We start from the raw sequence: 20,334 nt of genomic DNA, 5'->3' as shown, positions 1-20,334 counted from the left end.
CAGTTCCAGTACGTCTACCTGCTGACGCTTACCAGTATAATGATGTATTATGTGTTTCCATGAAGCCAATTCTGTTCTAAAGCCCCTTCCCCCCCCCCCCCCGCCATACCATCCAGCCTTCCTCATTGCACAGCACATACATGTAGCTTGTGACATTAGGGCTGTGTTTTGCTGGCATCATGTCTGTTTAAAAAAAAAGTTGATTGGTTCTCACGGCCCCCGAGGTCTGATTCGGCTGGGCACTAGTACCCTGGGTTATGGCTGGTATCGGACATGGATGCTCTCAAAGGACGTCTCATCGCAGCGGTCGCTAGTACATGCACTGAGTATCAGGTTCAACCGTACCCGTAAATCTACATGACTGTAGTGTCGCGCAGAGCACAGCAAAGTGCGTGAAAGATGAAATTTCTTATCCAATGCCGTAGACAGCCCGCTGTTTCGGCCACAAGGGTCTCATCAGTACCGCTACGAGCTTTAAATAGGCCGAGCCACCAGCCATGGTGCAAAGGAGGCAACACAGACATTAAGATAGCTCGTCGCTCTAGCGCCAGAGTGCTCAAATTACAAAACGTAGCGGGCATTGAGTGATGCAGCAGCACTAGAGCAGCCTACTGAGAGTGCTCAACAAAACGAATGTCGCAGAGCATAATACCCAATGCTGAAAATGAATATCATGATGTATTCGAACTGGTGACCATCACTGTATATGGAGGATATTTAGTCGGTGCGGAATTTCGTCCACATTTGAAGACAGCCTATCCGACCGTTTAAGAATTTCGTCTAAGAATAGAAAATATCTATTGAGAGCCTTGACGAATCGCTGTCAGTCCGGTATATACATGTGCCTGTAATTTAAGCCAGACAACTATTCCAACGAAAAGAACATCATTCAGTTCACCCCAAAAACTTCTGCTTCTAACGTTACAGTAGATCCACATGACTTTGCGGTAATCCCGTTTAATCCATGCATTGCATGAGCAAAAGCTATTTTCTCTCCCTCTATGCACCCCGGCGACCCTAATGAATGAATCTGAATTGCTAGTAGGTCTGAAACGCAACCTCACATGGGTCTGCAGGCTGTAGCTTCCCTTTAGTGTGTGCACATACATGTACATGTAGATCTACCAGACATCCGTGTCACTTCTATATTATTCTACTTCGATGAGTTTTCACAGGAGATGCAGGTTGCGGAACCGACACAACTCGCGCGAAACATAGAATTTCTTTTGAAATTAATAAAATGTTGTCAGTCGCATCCCGTCGATGTCAGCAGCGGTCATGAGTAGACTCAACTCTACCACTGTCAGCACAGGTACATTTGATCAGAGGGACGCTAGCAGAATACTTCGAAGCAGTCGATGATGCACACACACTTCTTGAAATTCTTGGCAAACTCTGGCGGCATTGTCTTGCCTAGATCACCCGGATCTGGCCATCTTACAAGTGGCTTCATACGCACATACATAATGTTCACCTACTTCAGCACATACCTCGACACGGTACTGTGGGCCACACCAAAACGATACCCAAGGTCAGAATCATTTAAGTTCAGGCGGAGCTTCATTAGCGTCATCAAGAACTGCGTGAACAATGAGGTTGCCGAGCGGTGGTGACGCTCAACGTCGCTGGAAACAAACTCAAAAACAGTGATGAGCACAGCGTACGTTGGCAATCCGGTGTAGAGCTTCACCTTGTCATCATTACATATCAGATCGTTCTCAGAAAGTGCTGCTCCACCACGGAGAGTTGAGTTTTGGGCCCTTAATTTCTTCACCTCCTCTCTCAGCAGCAAGTTCTCACATTTCAAATTATCGAATTCTGACTCGTGATGACAGCATTTACCACCGGTGTCTGGACTAGCTGAGTCGGTCCTATCGCTGCTCTCCACAGGGATCTCCACAGGTCATCACTCTTCTTTCCACCAACAAAATGTGCAGAGCACAGCCAAGTGTTTTGATTTGGTGACCACTTGTCACGACGAACAGCTACAGTCCATTTCTTCCGTTTCACAGGGTCTGCCGGAAAGCGGTAGAAACTGACAACCGAACCAACCTTAGACCGGTTACTGCAGCCAACAGCACAACAACTTTTGGTAATCATGCAGTTTAGGGTCCCAAATTATTTCGCACTTTCCCAGTGTTCAGTGTACTGTCACACGCGTTTTCAGTGTACTTTCACTATGCTTCTTCTTTTCTCGTGTGAAAGTTTTGTTTCCTTTGTCAAAGTTTTGTTTCCTGTGGATTCTGCCTGGCTCACGCATCATCTCTGACGGCTGGGCCGCATACGCGCAGATCAGGAACATCGACGGTGGCGTATACCAGCACGATGTCGTCGTCCACGACGACAACTTTGTTGATCCGGACGACCGAACGATCCACACCAACAACGTGGAAAACATGTGGATGCGGGCCAAGCGCCAGCTGAAGCGCAACTTCGGCACCTCGCGAGAGTTGTTCCCGACGTACCTCTGCGAGTTCGTGAGGAGACAGAGAGTTCGCGCGGAAGACAACACGTTCGGCTCCCTGCTCCGCAGTGTTCACCAGCAGTACCCAGTCTGATCTGTCCTCGGTTTTCATGAAAATAAAGTTCACGATGTGAAAGTACACTGAAAACGCGTGTGACAGTACACTGAACACTGGGAAAGTGCGAAATAATTTGGGACCCTAAACTGCATGATTACCCAACTTTTGACCATCGTACTAGCAAAACTGCAGAAGGAATGACTCTTCCACAACGAAACAAAAAATGCCCCCTCCCTCATAATAATCAGATCAGCAGCTGCTTCTCAAGTTCAAAAATTTAGTTTTTTTGCCACTCAGTCCCTCATGATGAGCTCAGCGGGGCACCGTTACTATGGAGATTGCAGCCTGTGACGTGTATTGCATAAGGTCTATACAAGTCATGTTTTTAGGATAAACAGCAGGCACAACGTGTAGATCTACAAGCAACAGTACTGTTTGTAGAATGATTCACAAATGCATGCCGGTAGTCCATTCATCATAAACTGGGATTGCATACCTTTTTCGTGCATAGTGGTAGCCAGTTCGCGCTTCTCTTCCTCTCCACTCTATTCTTCACCAACCAAGGCACTGACTCTGCCGACTTGGCTCTGGAGTATACGCTATGTTACAGATTCAACAGACTGGCCTGTCTGCGTCCCACTCCAAAGGATCTGATTCTCCAAGTAAAGTTCCTGTGTCATCATAATGAATCGTGCTTGCCGTGTCTTCCTTTCTTCCAGTTCGGTCAGTTGTCTGGCCAGGACTGCTGATGGCTGTAGGCCTTGACAGATAATGCTAATATTTTCGTGAAATTATGCTTTTCCCATTGCTGAAAAATTGCAGAATTATGCTATTTATACAAAGAGAAAGACTAAGGAACTACAAGTTACGCTATACTGTCCACTAACACCACCAGTTACTAAAGAATCAGCTCATGCGATAACATTGCACGACACTGACCGATAGTACTGACGTTCTACAACTAACTGGCTAACAGCTCTAGCACATCTTGGATGCGCACTCCAACAGCCTTCCAACTCGGAAAATTCTAAGTTATAGAAATAACATAAGGAGGGGAAGGTGAGCGCAACCAAGATAAGCACGAGCTGAAAGTCTCAGCTGTGAAGGAAGTTGGCGGATGTTCCTGCATGTCGAGACGATACTGGCAAGACCATTGGTCAATACGGTCAAACCACGATTCAGGAACGCAAAGCCACATTCCACACAACTTGTGTGGCTCAAAAGATGCGAAGATCAATAAAAGGGGAAGCTATGCGAACAAGAATCATCAAAAACCGAACGCCTCAGTAAAACAGCACTGTATTTGTTTTTGATTTGATCGAGGTCTGTAACCCCGATTGTTCAGAAAGAAACCTTTAGTTTGGTGCAAACTTTAGTTATTTCGTGCCCGCTAACGAATATAGCGAAAGTAACTAGTTAATTCCAAACGAATCTCACTGAAATCCAGTCTCGTCACTCAAGTACGCGCCCTAGACCTGGGAACGCTGGGCTGCGAAATGGTGCGAAGCGCAAAGCTCATGATTGTATTGACGTGACTGGATTTCACTGACCACTCACATCATCGCCCTACAGTCACACAGTGCGCGCTCGACCAAACTACTGCACCTACCGGTACTAGCAGTGTAGCACATCACCATGATCACCACCATACCGAAGACAATAATTATTTCGCCAACCGAGCCGGATCAGTGGAGGTAGACTCTACTGGTAGGAGAGAAGTAAGTTACCAGTACTGCAGTAGGTGTACTCTAGATAGCAAGTAACGGTTAGTTGCTGAACCTGCGAAGGATGATTCCGGTGAATGAATGCTGGTAAATAGGGCAAAATTCCCCGCCAAAACCGAACCACTTTCAACACTTTCTACATAGAAATGTGACGGATTCGTAAGGATAGGTGTTAGGTGACAGTTGTATGACCTGAGAATGCCAGAACCTGCGACACGCTATGCAGGGCTAGAAAAAGGCTTATAGGTCCGAAAACGGGATCAACTGGTAACAGACAGTGAGAGGCACTACCGGTTCACGTTGCGTAGTCTACTATTATCCACAGCTACTTGTAGTTGTACTAACACAGTAGGCTATCCAAAGCCGAGGGCCAAACGATTGCGGAGTGCAAGTGCACGGTCTAACCCGTAGATCTACGTGATTTTGATACCAAGTTTTGCGCTGGAGGCTACAACCTGTGTAGAGCTGATGTTGTGATAAGGGCTCATGCATTGATCGACTTTTCTGACATGTCACATGACAATCGACATGGCAACAGCGAATCCTAGCGCGACTTGCCGTGCTTTGAATCAGCCACTGAAGACCTGTGAGCGCTTGCAGGTCTCCGATTTTCCAATCGGAGCACGCCTAGGCGTGATGCATGTCAGAAATGGTATCAAAGCATTCGTACTCGGACTCAAGTGCTAGAATCGGAGCCCTCCGCGCTAGCGCGCGTCGGGCTCCGATTCCGCACTTTCGTCCTCGTACTCATGCTCGATTCCATACGTAAGTAGTTGTAGATCTACCGGACGTCTCTGCCAGCTGGAATTGGGATGCGCTTGAAATCTAGCGGAAGCTCGAAGCCGTCTCTGGTGAATCCACAACTGGTGCCGGCCCCGAGCATTGTGGTCCAGGAAGGTGACGAATCATGGCTTCGCAGAGGCAACTAGATCTACCAGGTGCGAGTGGCACCGGATACTCCAAGAGATCTTCCTGTACATGGTGTCTAGATCCACCACATACAGCACCACATACAGCACCAGGCTCGTGCTGTGGTAGTCCATGGTAGACACGAGGCGGACTGGCGAGACAGACTCAGCATAGCATTAGCAGCGCTGGATCTCTGACCTTCCTTGGCCAGACGGTGGAAAAAGTCACACAGGAACGCGGGACGTTTCTACAGAACACCATACCATGCCAATGCACCACTTGCACCAGACCTATTCACGCCTAGAAGTCGAGTATGCGGCATTGCCTATGCCCATGCCTATGGAGTACCGAGGTCACTTGCTACGTATACGTCGTGCAAGTACAGACGGTGCTGCTCAAGTCGCGTCACTCAAGCACACGCCGAGCGTTGCGCAGCCCTAGACCTGCGAACACTGAGAAATGCTGCAAGGCGCAAACCCGAGTGACGCGACTGGATTTCATTTAGCAGCACTAGCACTGTACATCAAACTGCGGCGTGGCGTGTGTACGTAAATACTAAAATAGCTGCTACCTCGACGAATGTGCATTTTGGGCCGTTTGGGGTACGCCATCAAGTGGGGTCTCCTAACTTCGCAGCTGGGAGATCATTTTTGTAGTGCTGGAAAAGAAATACTCCACATTTCAGGCTCTGCAGAGTGCAGTCGGTTGGCTATACTCTACCTGTACGGTTACCTGTAGCGTAGTTTCACAGTTTCCCGGAGATTGTTTCTGGTTTTCATGTGTCGACGAGATAATGGAGCATTTGCTATCATTATGTGCGCTGCTAGCTGGTGCCGTCGAAGTGGCGTGGACATTCAATCTTGACACAACGACGGCTACAAGATTCTCTGGTCCTGCTGGCTCTCAGTTCGGTGTTTCCGTCAGCTTTCATTCGATCGGCAACGAGAAGATGTGAGTTATTTTAGTGTTGTCCTTGCAGTCCTTGATTGACGCTAGGCGCATGGAACGCAGCGCTGCAGAGTGCGGAGAGTTACGGATCCACGGCCTTAGTTCACGGTTGTATTCTGTACTGGGCCCTGACCGCGCTCTGCGTCAGGAGCGAACCACTTTACTCTTTAGCACATTGATTGGGTCAGGCATTCTTTGTGACTAACATGCAGTTGTGCAGTTTCTCATGCTCCGTCGTGTGCACGCATCTTGAAGCCCTGGTGGTTGGCTCGCCGCTCTCATTTCTTTGCGTTCGCCAAACCTGGCACTGAGGCGCTATACTTGTACTGTCTTGTAGATTTGTGTCTCGCAGTAACGAAGAGTGTACGAGTATCTTTTTTAAGTACTAAAGAGGCGGGGGGGGGGTTAAAGACCGACCCCGGTCACCTATATTCTGGTTTGCTTCAGCATCATGATGCATGCGTCCCATTGAAAACTCCTGTTGCACCTGCACCTGCACAAGCAATACTGCTAGCAGTGGATACTGCTGTATTCAGCAAAGTGCTGCCTGGAATTGGGTGCACTTGCTGCATGACACGGCAGCTCTGCATGAGAGGCTGTTAGAGACAGCTCACAGGCCAACGCTCTTGTTCAGAGACTTGGCTGAGAACACAAAAGTAGGGGCCCTTTGTGAAACCATTTGTTGTGATTGGGGACAGGTGTTGAACACAGCTGCATAAAATGTGTGCAGGCTGGTAAACGTCCCCTCTATCTTGCCGCCTGCAAGCCGTAGGTATCAGTTGCCAGTTGCCAGATGTCGGCTTTCTCCGGTGTTCAGAATGAGATGGGCACGACACATAATACTGTATTTGCAGGAGTATAGTGCACATTTTAGACCCGCTATTTCAGGCCCCAAATCCGAGTTGCGCACTATGCTCCCATTATGAGAATACATGCATATCGAAAAGTAGTGCGAGGTATCAAAATTAATCGTTGCGAAGTTTGTCCCCTTTGAGTCTCTGACCCTGCACAAGCCATATCCATGCATTTGTGGTGTCTTCTGCCAGCTACACTGCAAATCAGTGCAAGATGGGTACTAGACCCCCACCCCATACGTAGCAAATTCATTCTGCAAAAGTACATATTTTATAATAATTTTATGATAATTCTGCCCATGGTTACACTACAAGACTGCTTTTATAGTCCATAATTCTCTCAACCCTACTTCAAGGGGCTCTCGTAAGAAGACCACAGGTCTGTGGGGAAACACCCTAGTAAAATAAAAGTTAATAATAATAATAATAAGTAGGCAGCGCATTATACTCCGCATATATCTTGAAAAGGCAGAATGTTGGTCAAAAAAAGGGGTTCCGCATTATGCTCGGGCGCACGATCTACTCCGGAAAAAGCGGTATTTATTATCTTTATTTATTTCTGCAACTCGTGGCATGTCAAGACAGCCAATTGAATTGAGGAGAGGGTGAGACCAACCACGGAAGAAGAGAAAAAAGAAAATGAAGAGCACGTACACAAAGTGGGAAGGGATTAGCAACTTACAAAGCAATGGGATGCCCAGCGAGCTATGCAGCGGAAGTGGTGACTGTGATTTTGTTTACTGGGAGATACTGAAGTGCTGTCTGACGAGTATGTCTTACTCCACTCGCTATCACCGCTGGATCATAACATACGGTGCAGTGCTTGTGAAACCGGTGCATGGCCGCACTTGACGGAAACGGAGAAAAACGCATCTGCAGTTTGAACTTGCCAACTGGTTTGGCTTAAGACCGTACAAAAAAAACACCTCCACAATATTACTTGCTGGCGGATTTCCATCTGAGTATATTTTTTTATTTTTTTCGCTGGATTGGCCATCTGCCACGAGGGAATGAGGACTCAAAACCTCAAAATTTGACCCTGAAGGGCCCTTTCCACATGCTTCGCACCATATATAGCATGGCATGGAGAAGATAATTCTCCACAAGGCAATTGGTAGTTGCATGTGCATGCTGCTCAGACTTGCACACCGTTCTGAGCATACTGTTCCGTGTGTATGTGTGTGTGTGTGTGTGTGTGTGTGTGTGTGTATGTGTGTGTGTGTGTGTGTGTGTGTGTGTGTGTGTATGTTCGCGAGGCTTTGCAAGCCCGCGAGTGGAGCAAACTACCGCACGAAGACGACGACTTGGAACGACTCTGAGCGTTGGCTCATGGAATGTTCGCTCTGTTGTGGAGAGTGATGGACCAGTTCTAGCGGCAGCCGTGAGAGGAATCGTTTCCGATGATAAGCCAGATCCATAGCTGCTGGAGATGGCTCTCTCGAACATGGTCCCGCTCGTCGTTCTATATTGTCGGCCCCGTAAGGGGACACGTGACCGTAATGGCAGTGTTTACCAGGACCAGGACCAGGTGTGTATGTGTGTGTGTGTGTGTGTGTGTGTATGTGTGTGTATGTGTGTGTGTGTGTGTGTGTGTGTGCTCAGGTTGCTGGTCGGTGCTCCGCTGGCCTCCTACACGAACGACACATGGTCGGCTAATAACACCCTGCTGAGGACAGGCGTGCTGTACAGATGTCCCTGGTCAGAGGCGACTCCCACCGGCAGAGGCTCCTGTACACAGCTGAATGTGGACTCAGTCGGTGAGTTGTGCTTTACAACCTGTTTGTACAGTGAGTTCGTTTTGATTTTTCCCGAGAATCGATTTTGAAAATCAAAAAAGTTTTTTCTTTTCTTTTTAGACCAAGAGTGGTACATATTTATTCATTTATTCCCGTAGCTATGCAAAAGACGTTACTTCAGTAACGTCTGGCGCTAGCCAGGGTCCACACAGCTTTAATTCCGTGTTTGTTTGTTTGTTTGTGCCATCGGCATGCCTGGCGCTATCCCGTACCTGTCCCATACCGTACCGTACCATCAAAGACAGCTGGCCACAAACAGTTGGCCACGATATTCAAATAGGGCTTTCAAATGCAAGATCATAACGTGAAGCAACTTGGAAGAATGCGTTTGTATGCGAAGTATATTGGGGGAATGCATGCAGGGCAATAATGCGGGTTCGAATCCCAGGCTACATTATAATGTAAGAAATGGTTTGCTTCCCACACCGGAGCTTGCGCTATTCCGCCGACTTTACTTGACACTTGACTGACTCACGACTGCCATCCAGAGCACACGAGAAGTCCATCGAACCTTCGACTCGGCAAACCTGCAAGAAAGCACCACTCCCTGCTCAATACACAGTGTTTCGGGGAATTCACCCCTCATCAGTTGAGCTTGAGTAGGCTGAGGAAGATTGTGCCTGAAGAGCACCACTTATATAGTGCTCTCCAGGCACAAACATCACCAGGGATTCAAACTTACAGAGACGCTCCGTTTCCAGCGCGACAAACACCTCGTGAACACCAGATAGCAGCGTGAGTCAGTGTCGTTCCTGGACGGTGAGACAGACGTCGAGGACCCTCGGTCATTCGCAACGCTGTCACCTCCAAACCAACTAGTCGCAAGCCCGCGCTGGGCACAACAGTACGAAGTAGTGGTTGCGACTTCGGCGATGATTTGTAAGAAATGGTTTGCTCCCCACACCGGAGCTCGTGCTATTCCACCGACTTTACTTGACACTTGACTGACTCACGACTGCCATCCAGAGCACACGAGAAGTCCATCGAACCTTCGACTCGGCAAACCTGCAAGAAAGCACCACTCCCTGCTCAATACACAGTGTTTCGGGGAATTCACCCCTCATCAGTTGAGCTTGAGTAGGCTGAGGAAGATTGTGCCTGAAGAGCACCACTTATATAGTGCTCTCCAGGCACAAACATCACCAGGGATTCAAACTTACAGAGACGCTCCGTTTCCAGCGCGACAAACACCTCGTGAACACCAGATAGCAGCGTGAGTCAGTGTCGCTCCTGGACGGTGAGACAGACGTCGAGGACCCTCGGTCATTCGCAACGCTGTCACCTCCAAACCAACTAGTCGCAAGCCCGCGCTGGGCACAACAGTACGAAGTAGTGGTTGCGACTTCGGCGATGATTTGTAAGAAATGGTTTGCTCCCCACACCGGAGCTCGTGCTATTCCGCCGACTTTACTTGACACTTGACTGACTCACGACTGCCATCCAGAGCACACGAGAAGTCCATCGAACCTTCGACTCGGCAAACCTGCAAGAAAGCACCAAGCGCGACAAATACCTCGTGAACACCAGATACACTGACTCACGCTGCTATCTGGTGTTCACGAGGTGTTTGTCGCGCTGGAAACGGAGCGTCTCTGTAAGTTTGAATCCCTGGTGATGTTTGTGCCTGGAGAGCACTATATAAGTGGTGCTCTTCAGGCACAATCTTCCTCAGCCTACTCAAGCTCAACTGATGAGGGGTGAATTCCCCGAAACACTGTGTATTGAGCAGGGAGTGGTGCTTTCTTGCAGGTTTGCCGAGTCGAAGGTTCGATGGACTTCTCGTGTGCTCTGGATGGCAGTCGTGAGTCAGTCAAGTGTCAAGTAAAGTCGGCGGAATAGCGCGAGCTCCGGTGTGGGGAGCAAACCATTTCTTACAAATCATCGCCGAAGTCGCAACCACTACTTTGTACATTATAATGTCTTGAAAAAATAGGAGAAATGAAAAAAGGAAAAGGACAAAATGTTACGAGTTATGACAAACTGTCCACCAATGTAACCAGATCCTATACAGTCTTTTCCTTTCTCCATCATAACTATATTTGGCTCACCATCCGAGTTCAGAAATGAAAAAATTTATATCATCCCTATGCTTTTTTTGTCTTGGTCATCAATGTGGTAGACAGTGTCGTATTATCCTCGAATGCAAAGAGAAAGTTTTTTGTAGCCAATCAATGGAGAGAAAAAACATTTCCATCGTTCTAATAACATGCATTGATGAGCTGGCCAGGCAAAAAAGCATAGCGTAGGGCCCTGAGCTTCCAAGCTCTCTCGTTTATTTATTTTTTTCACCTTCCCGTGGCCAGGGAATATAGGCCAATATGGAGGGAGGGGGGAGATAGCCAGCCATGGCAATAAGCAAATACAATGCAAAAAAATCACAAATTACTGGAGGCAACAGCCTACACAGAGAGAGGCAAAGAGAAGAGAAACAAATCTGGATGAAGAAATAGCAGTTCTTAGAATACAAGCTTTATGCTGGCCTTGAAATCATTTAGAGTACCAGACGATTTTACTGATAGAGGCAGGGCCAGCCAGAGAGAATAGGCAGCGAAAAACGGAGATCTGGTATATGCTGATGTTCGGGCTTTAGGCAAAGTGCAGGGATTACGTGTAGGACGAGAGGGAAGAAACCAGTTATACTTACGCAAGTGTGGCGGGGCTTTGTCAAGACAAATCGAAAGAACAACAATACACAGTTTTCGATCTGCTTGACTAGAGATGGGGAAGGTGTTGAACATATCATACAGCTCGGCAGAAGGAAAGTATGATGGTTTGCGGAAAAGGACTTTCAGTATCCTCTTATTGTAGGCGGCTGAGCAATAGAGAAAAATGGGGAGAATATAGCAATGATAAAAAAAAGCGAATGCATGAGTGTGGTCACAGTGGTCACACGCTGTACAGTGTACATGCCATCCAGGCATGTTACTTTGCACTTCCACCGCCAAGCACTAGCCTTCTTCAAAATTTCAATGTAGAAGCACAGCCATGTACCTGATTTGTGCCTTCAGTTGCGTTGGAAAGTGAAAATACAGGACTCCCGCATAGGAAAGTACTGATCCCTGACATTTTGGCTGCTTTTCGGAAGTTTCCTTTTCGAGCCAGTTTTCGGAAGAGCCTTCAAAAAATCGGACACTGTCCGAAAAATCGGACCGTTTGGCAGCACTTGGCGGCACTGCATAATAATTATGATTAACAAAGATAGAACTATTTTAATATTAACTGAGAAATATTTACGATACTTTTCCAGACGTTTCGTTGTTCTGCTAATCATATGTACCATCTTGGTCTAAAAAGAAGAAAAAACCTCTTTTGATTTGACAATGAGAGTGGCTAAGGGGCCGTCCGTAAATATCGATGTTTTTTTTTAAGACGATATTTGTTCATATCTCCCCAGACCCCTAGTTAACTAGTTTACCAGTACCTGAAAGGTCTAGCTAGATTTCGAATGGATTTCGAGAGCGACGGGTGGGTGATTCTGATTGATACCACGCCATATCAAAATAAATTATCTTGTCACACTGCGCAGGCAAGCGCAGTGCGATGCACAAGAAAGTAATCGGCTACTCCGAATCAGTTCCATTTTGCAAAGCGGCCAAGATCGCTCACCTCGGGGATCGCTCGCCAAGCTGAGATTGCAGTTCCCTCACCTCCAACTCAATCCTCGGAGTATCCAGCGCATCATGGAGATTAACAAGCACTGTATGGGTCGTCGTCATTCAAAATAAAATCTTGCAAAGAACGGCGAGTGATTTGAACCACACGGGTAGTCATGCTGCCCATGCAAAGTACTAGAGAGAAGGCGGCCGTCATGATCGACTTCCCTGTAGAAAATAGCCAGGTAGCTGACGGGAAGAGAGATGAGCTTGGGAAATCGAGAGAGTCGATTCCGGTCGATTCCGAGCAAATATATTAAAGAGTTGTGTCACCAGTGCCGAGAGCAGCGGTGAGGATGACCAAACAAAGTATGAACCCTTCCTTGGACAACAAATTCCTCGTGGCTAGTTGTCATTCTAAACCTCACCTTCCAGTGTTATTATTATTATTATTACTTGAATGTACGCGTTGGAGTCAACCATGCAAGCATGATCCACAACTTCGCTTATGCTGAACATGATAAACAGGACTATGACAGGGGAAAAAATGAGCTCATAGCCAGCAATCGCATGTCATCACGTACATTGAAAATCAACATAATTTTGCGAAGCGACCTTTTTTTCAGGATCACTTTTCAACGAGGACGAAGCAAAGTCGGCCGAACGAAGCCTAGAGGAAGAAAATCACCCTCTCCACTTCACCATCACGATACTGACATAGATACGAGATGAAACAACTAAGAAATCCACAAGAAAACTGTACGACCATCATCGCGCTGACTTTGGTCTGACTTTGGGCTGAGAATTTCTATCACGATCAAAAATGTACGAGGAGCACTCAAAAATCAGCCACAGACGTACCTTTATCGCTCTCTACTCCTTTTTCAAGACACAAAAGTCGACTCTCCACTTTCAAACCAGGAACCAGACATACCAGTGGTCCTTTTCAGCTGCTCCACGAGCGCAGGAAATGTTCACCAAGGGGCGCAGAGCAGCATCCATTCCAGAAAAATAGCTAAAATACGAGTGAGACTGCATGCCTGAGTACATGAGTACATGTATGAGTACATGCAGAAAATAGTCAATTTCAGCGTTTCTGCTCCAAACAGCAACTAGCTTCGACTAGAAATAGGGTGTTCGGTGCCTCGAACCCAGGCGCATTTTGAGTGGAAACAGTTTTGTACGGGGTCCGTGGCACAATCGTACATCACTGTGCTTCTTGCCTTGGCAAGGTAAAATTTTAGCAGCTCAGGACGAGTTTGTTTCTTTGTTGGAAAGAGGAGATGGCTCTGCTGTTGAGACCGTAAGTCCCGTTTCCACACGACGAATTTTAGCAATGTTACGCCCTGCGCAACTTCAGGGTATCGATTTCGGCCTGTTCTGGGCCGGTCGCAACGCCGACGACCATTCCATCGTCTTCAGCGTCGAAAAACTACGCAGTGTGTGAAATTTGGAGGCTGTACGATGCTGTCTTCTTGTTCTATGAGCGATCGATTTGCGCCAGGATACCAAATGTATGGAGTACATGTACATGTACATGTACATGGAGTTGATGGACTTGGCTGTAGTGCTGTATATTTGTAGTTTCGCTGAGCTACCACATCAGATAAACCTCTGGTCGCTGTATCTGGAGAGTGGAGAAAGCCATTGTGCAGACAAATTGGTCAAGAACAGATTTCTTGCCAATACTGCGTTCAATATGCAGCTGAAAATCTTCACAGAATTGACACTTTGAGGATTTGCAGCGCGCTAACGCAGTGCAGCTACGCAATGCCGTATACACCGTGTCTGGAGTACATTGTCATCCACATAGCATGGGCAATGTAGGACCAGTGTATTTGTCGACTTTATAATTTACATCCAAATTACGCTTGCACAATCATCCGATAAATGAACTGTCTGTTGATTGTGCAAATCGTATGAATGAATTACATGTAACGTGCGACACCAATTGCCCCGAAGTGCCGCACGCGCCGTATATGACTGGGAACAAGTTGTTCTAAAGCTGATGATTAGCAGGACTGCTGCCTTGGCCTGGCTGAAGCTTACATCGTGTTGCAATGGTGCAGCATACCTGTTAATTGGTTGCATCCATCCGGTCCCGCGGCGCAACATGCCCGGGTGCGGGTGCCGTCTCGGATGAGTGCGTATGTAATTTTCTTGGATGCTTCATCTACATGGGGTAGATAACTGTAATCTCCTCCTGGTGCTGCGTCTTTGTAGTACCCGTATTCCAATTAGCTTCAGCCTGTGAAGGGTTACATCTTTCGCATTTATTTCGACTAATTTGTATGCGTTGCTATGGTGGTTGCTATGGGCGTAATTTGAATTTGGCTAAATGGAATACCAAAAAAATTGGTCAAGTGATGGAAGCTCTCTATTGCCTATCATCTGTGAAAATTTGAAAGACCCTGAACGAAATTGATTTTCACCTTGTTCTAGTTGGTTTTGAATTTCCCGGTTTTGTGCCACTGGCCTGCATCAAAACTGTTCCAGCAAAAGTGCCAACAAGCGCACTTCAAACGATCATAACTCTTGAACGTCTGGTCGGATTTAGAAAAACCTTATATATTTCCCGGCTAGTTTATCCTACTCTTTACAATGAGACGAAAATCGAGGAGATCGGAGCAACTTTCAAAATCGTCCGAACACCCTACTAGAAACAAAGATTACACTAAAGGATCAAACAACAACCATTTTCTGCAGTTTTTTTGCAGATGGCTTCCTTGTGCTTGGCCCAGCACGCCAAAAATCACACCTCGGAGGAGTACAAAAATTACAACTCTCAGATGTCCTCGATTCCTGGCCATGAGAACGATGATAATAATAATTACGATACTTATATCATAATATATACAATGTAGCTCATGGGTATTGAAGATATGTCATTTATGAATATGTCTATAATTATGAATATTGCAGCCTGAGTGATAATGATAGGGCTATTTCCTGAGTTTGACTGTTTCAGGATCTGTCGGAATATCACAATGCACAGACCCTCATGCATAGATCTCGCCATGCTGGTCTGTCATGGGCAATGGCTCCCAGGCTCTGCAGAGCGTCTACTATTGAACAATCCAGCATTGGCTTGGCGCAGATCTCCCACCATAAAAACTACAGCCGCGAACCACGTAGTGGAAAGCTACACAAGATGGCCAACCCATTTTCACATGTACAGACAATTTGCAAAAACGTTCCGAACATTCAGGGAGAAGACATTACTTGCATGACACATTGGCAGAACGAACAAGGCAGACTCGAACATTCCAAGATTCTGCAGCCGTTGCGTTTCAGGTGTTGGGTGGCAGCTCCGTTACTGAGGCCGTATACAAGTATACGACCTTCCAGTGTACCAAATTTTATCACCTCAAGTGCACACGCTGTTGTCCAAAGTCTAAGTTCAAATTGTCAAAAGATAAGCGACAATATTGGTGACGCGGACCGAGTACGGGTGCTGAGATACATGCTGAAGCGCGGTGTGATAAGAAGTGCATGTAGCTCAGATAAAATGTACACTTTCCTGCTCGAGTCAGGGTACCTCTTATCATAGCTCCACTGTACAGTCAACTTCGCGTATAACGACACTCGGCGGGGCATCAGAAAAGTGTCCTTATTCGCGAAGTGTCGTTATACCCGAAGTCCCATTATATGTATTACAGTTGGATGGGACTTTGCTCTGGGCATGGAAATTCTGTCGTTATTCGCGAATTGTCGTTATATCCGCAGTCGTTATTAGCGAAGTTGACTGTACTTTCATCTCACCCAACCCACCCACACACACGCTATGGCAGAAAGGACAAATACTGGTGTACGGCGTACACTGATGAGGGTATGTACCACGCAGAGTGGTTGCCACACATGACAATGAAAGAACTTTCAAACAAGAAATCTACTCACTGCTGATTAACTCAATCTGCTCCTGCGGCAATCACTGTCTCCCTCACTTGTTAAATTCAAAATGATGTAAGTTAATTTCCAGCTGCATAACCCACAACCCTATCCACAGCATCTCACCTTCTCATGAACTTCTCGATGGTGCCATCGGGAGAATAAAAAATTCAAAGGCACACATCCGTTATCTCCGAGCTGCAGATAGTGCTCAAATGAGTTATTTTTCTTCTCTATCCTATGCCGTAGAACCGGTGCTAGGCACAATAGCAGAGGTGAAGTCCGACATGCGCATGGGCCAGACCGTCCTAAGCCTCGGACCCGACAGCGCCGTCTTGGTGAGTGTATAGCCCCCCAGCGGTGAGTTGTTTCATGTCAGGCCCGGCGGAACCGGTGCGGCTGGTCGGGCCATGGTTGAACAGGTGCGTAGCACCACCGTTGGGGGTGGTCCAGCGGGGGGAGGGGGGGTCTCCCCGGGAAAATTTGAAATTAGGGTGCAAAATCCTCCATTCTGGGCACTTTTGGCATTTTGTTTAAAAAAAACGTGATCCAGCCAAAGCCGAACAGGCCGGACCCGCTGCTACACTCCTGCTGCACCAACTTACTGGCCACCATTGCATGTTAACTGCTGGTTAGGTCATGTGTAGCCATCATAATGAGTTCATATATAAACTGTATGAAAGACCAGGGTATGGCCCGGAACAATCAAAAACTCCTGTTGCCCCCTGTCCTGCATGTCATCATCTGTCAGGATGGCCATGGTCATGTTCTGCCCCAGTTTGTCCTGGCATCATTCAGTGACAAAGTGTTGGCTACGTTGCTTGCATGATCCCCCCCCCCCCTCCCCGTGGTTGGATTCACCCTCCCTTTCTTGTATTGGCTATGTATTATTATGTGCCATGAAGTGGAGATGATAATATTAATAAAAAAAATAAATGATTAGTACGTCATGGAAATGTCACTGTATAAAAATATTTTGTCGGTGGACGATCTCGTCTAAAATCTAAAGGAAAGAATCTCTTTCAGTCGCTCGATTGAATATATACATCCATGAAGGCTCTTCACCGCCATTTCACAGACTCTGATGCTCTCCAGTGGTGTCAGGTATTCCAGCTTCCTGTCGAAAGCTAAACACCAACCCAGGAATTGTGGTGAAGCCACAGTCTTTTCTAGAATCCAGCCTACTCGTCTCCCACTGTAGTGGCACGACGCAGGAGTCATGGTTTGTAACGGAAGGTCGAGAACAGGAAACCCAGGAAAAAGAACTTGGAAAAAACCAGCGCAACCACAAGAGCTGCTTCGTGTCTGTAAAAAGTCTTCAAAGACCTGACATCATGCGACAGATGTACATGTACATCTTCTACATGCTCTCTAGACCTGGTTACGGTTGGTCGATTGGCTCATAATGATGAGCGAACTCTTTTTAGGCCACGTCGTTTTTTTCTATGTTTCGCGTCACCTTATTCGATGAAATCAATGAGGGAGGGCGAAAAAAATAAAGAAGCCATCCAAAAAAAACAGTCAAAGAGTTGGTGGACAAGCCGTTGATTATTCACTCTCATTGTAATATCAAAAAGTATTCTTTCTAGACCAAAGAGTGGTATATTTGATAACATTTAATAACGATAGAAATTTTTACGATACTTCTCCAGACGTTTCGTGTTGTTCAGAACAACGAAACGTCTGGAGAAGTATCGTAAAAATTTCTATCGTTATTAAATGTTATCAAATATACCACTCTTTGGTCTAGAAAGAATACTTTTTGATAAAAAAAACAGTGTATGTGCATATTGCATTTGTACGTAATTGTGTACAGTGAAGCGACGCGGCACTTTTCATGTACATTGACATGTACATGAATAGCAGATTACATGAGTGTATCCCCTCTGCCATGCTTGTGGTCTAAACACAGGCGGCATGATGATTGTGTGACTTGCGGCCCAGCTTATTGCACACACATGTACACGTACATGGTTGTGAGCTGAGTTACATTTTCCGGTTTTCTGGGTTTGCATTAAATTTGTATTGCATTTTTTTTTTAAATTGTTCCGTTTTTTTTTTAAAACTCCGGCTGTGAAATACATGCGCGCGGGCAGCACACGCACACATGACCACCTGCTTAGTGTGACAGAAAGCCTGAGATGATGGTGCTGGTTTTTTATAGCTGTCCACATGTTTTGTTTTGTTCGCTGTCCAAGGTCTGTGCCAGTCAATATGGGAAGACTCTGCCTTGCAGACCTCCGGATTTGTCCGTAACACACTTGAACATAGGATTGTGTTTTGGTAACCCCAACGGCACGCTCAGATTCCAGAACCTTGGCAAGTGCGTCATTCTACCACACCACCTGCAGCTGGACGGAGTTCCACAGGACTTGGCCCCAGAGGACACCACTTTGGTGACCCCTACAGGTATGTACAGTGCTCACATTGGCCAATTACGCTAGCCCCATCCTTGCCATTTTCACACTGCTATGCGTACAATGTCTGCATGGCAGATTTTCCAATAGAGCCAACATGCTTGACGTCATGTGACCCATGATGCAGTGATTGACCGTATGGAGCGAAACTCACATTTCATTGCGACCAGCACATAGTGCAAGACCGGGTATTCTCACTGCACCCTGATCTAGTCATACAGTGCTGCTTGATAGAATTCGACCGTGGGAGTCTAGTTTGCGCCCTGGGCCAGTTCAAATCCTAGTGTTCGTGGGTTTAGGGCTGCACACAGAGTGCAGCTGTTTGAAGTGATTCCGCTGATTCTGTTCCTTGACATGATGTGAACTTCAAAAGAGTATCATCTGGCTTCCGAAAGAAAGCAAAGCGACAAAGAGCCACTTCATGACGAATGTCGCTGGGAGCACATTTCCACTCGATTCTGCAAAAGCAAGATTTGCCATTTTATCGCAAAAGGCAATTTTTTGCTATGTTTACATACACAACTCGTAAATAATAATGAAAGACAATGGTACTGAGGCAAGGACAAACGTGACAACTACTGAGCAGGGGCTGCACCGAGACGCAGCAGTGATGGTGGGGCATTGATGACTCTGCCGACCTGAGGTCTCGGCATCACGGCCAACAACACGCACTAAAAACTAAAGATAGAGCTGCACGGGTCAGCAAAAAGAAAAGAAAGCAATGGTTAACATCAGCTAGTGCGCAGCGCAGCATCATAGCAATAGGAGTCAGGATAAAGAAAACGAGCTGTGGTACGTTGACGGGACACTAGGGTGTAGGTGGGTTGACAGGCAGAATGTCCACGGACCATCGCACTTCATCGTTTGAAGATTGGCTATGGGTAGGTTTCGGCTGATCACGGCTCTTATATGTATACAGGTTAAAGGCGATTACCGTATCTTCGGAGTATAAGCAGCACTGGAGTATAGGCAGCACTGGAGTATAAGCAGCACTGGAGTATAAGCAGCACTGGAGTATAAGCAGCACTGGAGTATAAGCAGCACTGGAGTATCAGCAGCACTGGAGTATCAGCAGCACTGGAGTATAAGCAGCACTGGAGTATGAGCAGCACTGGAGTATAAGCAGCACTGGAGTATCAGCAGCACTGGAGTATAAGCAGCACTAGAGTATGAGCAGCACTGGAGTATAAGCAGCACTGGAGTATAAGCAGCACTGGAGTATGAGCAGCACTGGAGTATAAGCAGCACTGGAGTATAAGCAGCACTGGAGTATAAGCAGCACTGGAGTATAAGCAGCACTGGAGTATTAGCAGCACTGGAGTATAAGCAGCACTGGAGTATAAGCAGCACTGGAGTATAAGCCTCAACTCCATTTTTTGCCACGAAACACAGACATTTAGGGGCCTTCCATAATTATCGATATTTTTCATGAAAAGAAAAGGTTTTGTCTACAGCAGACCTTCGTGTAAGAAAAATCCAGGAGAGTGAACAATCACTCTCGCTATCCTCTCAAGGAGAGTGGTGGGAGAGCAGTCCCGACCACCCCCCCCCCCCTCCAAAAAAAAGTCGCTCGCATTTTCTATCCAAGGCGAGCACAATACGGGTTTTTTCAACATCTTGCCATACCCCAATCGGATTCAATACCCAATAGCTGCCAAATTCGTTCTGGAAAATCGCCGTACG

At 46.8% G+C, this 20,334-nt stretch overlaps 1 protein-coding gene across 1 annotated transcript in view; it reads left to right on the top strand.

Moving 5' to 3' along the window:
• The first annotated feature begins 5,748 nt into the window (after positions 1-5,748).
• LOC135825626 (integrin alpha-8-like) overlaps positions 5,749-20,334 on the top strand; it is a 63,826-nt gene continuing 49,240 nt past the window's right edge. The window contains exons 1-4 of the mRNA XM_065338237.1: positions 5,749-6,106; positions 8,560-8,714; positions 16,484-16,572; positions 18,433-18,643. Coding sequence (XP_065194309.1) covers positions 5,949-6,106; positions 8,560-8,714; positions 16,484-16,572; positions 18,433-18,643 — 613 coding nt within the window. The 5' untranslated portion in view covers positions 5,749-5,948. The remainder of the gene's footprint in view (positions 6,107-8,559; positions 8,715-16,483; positions 16,573-18,432; positions 18,644-20,334) is intronic.

Source organism: Sycon ciliatum, chromosome 10, assembly GCF_964019385.1.
Source record: "Sycon ciliatum chromosome 10, ocSycCili1.1, whole genome shotgun sequence".
Lineage (NCBI taxonomy): Eukaryota > Metazoa > Porifera > Calcarea > Leucosolenida > Sycettidae > Sycon > Sycon ciliatum.
This window is presented reverse-complemented; position numbering and strand designations above follow the sequence as displayed.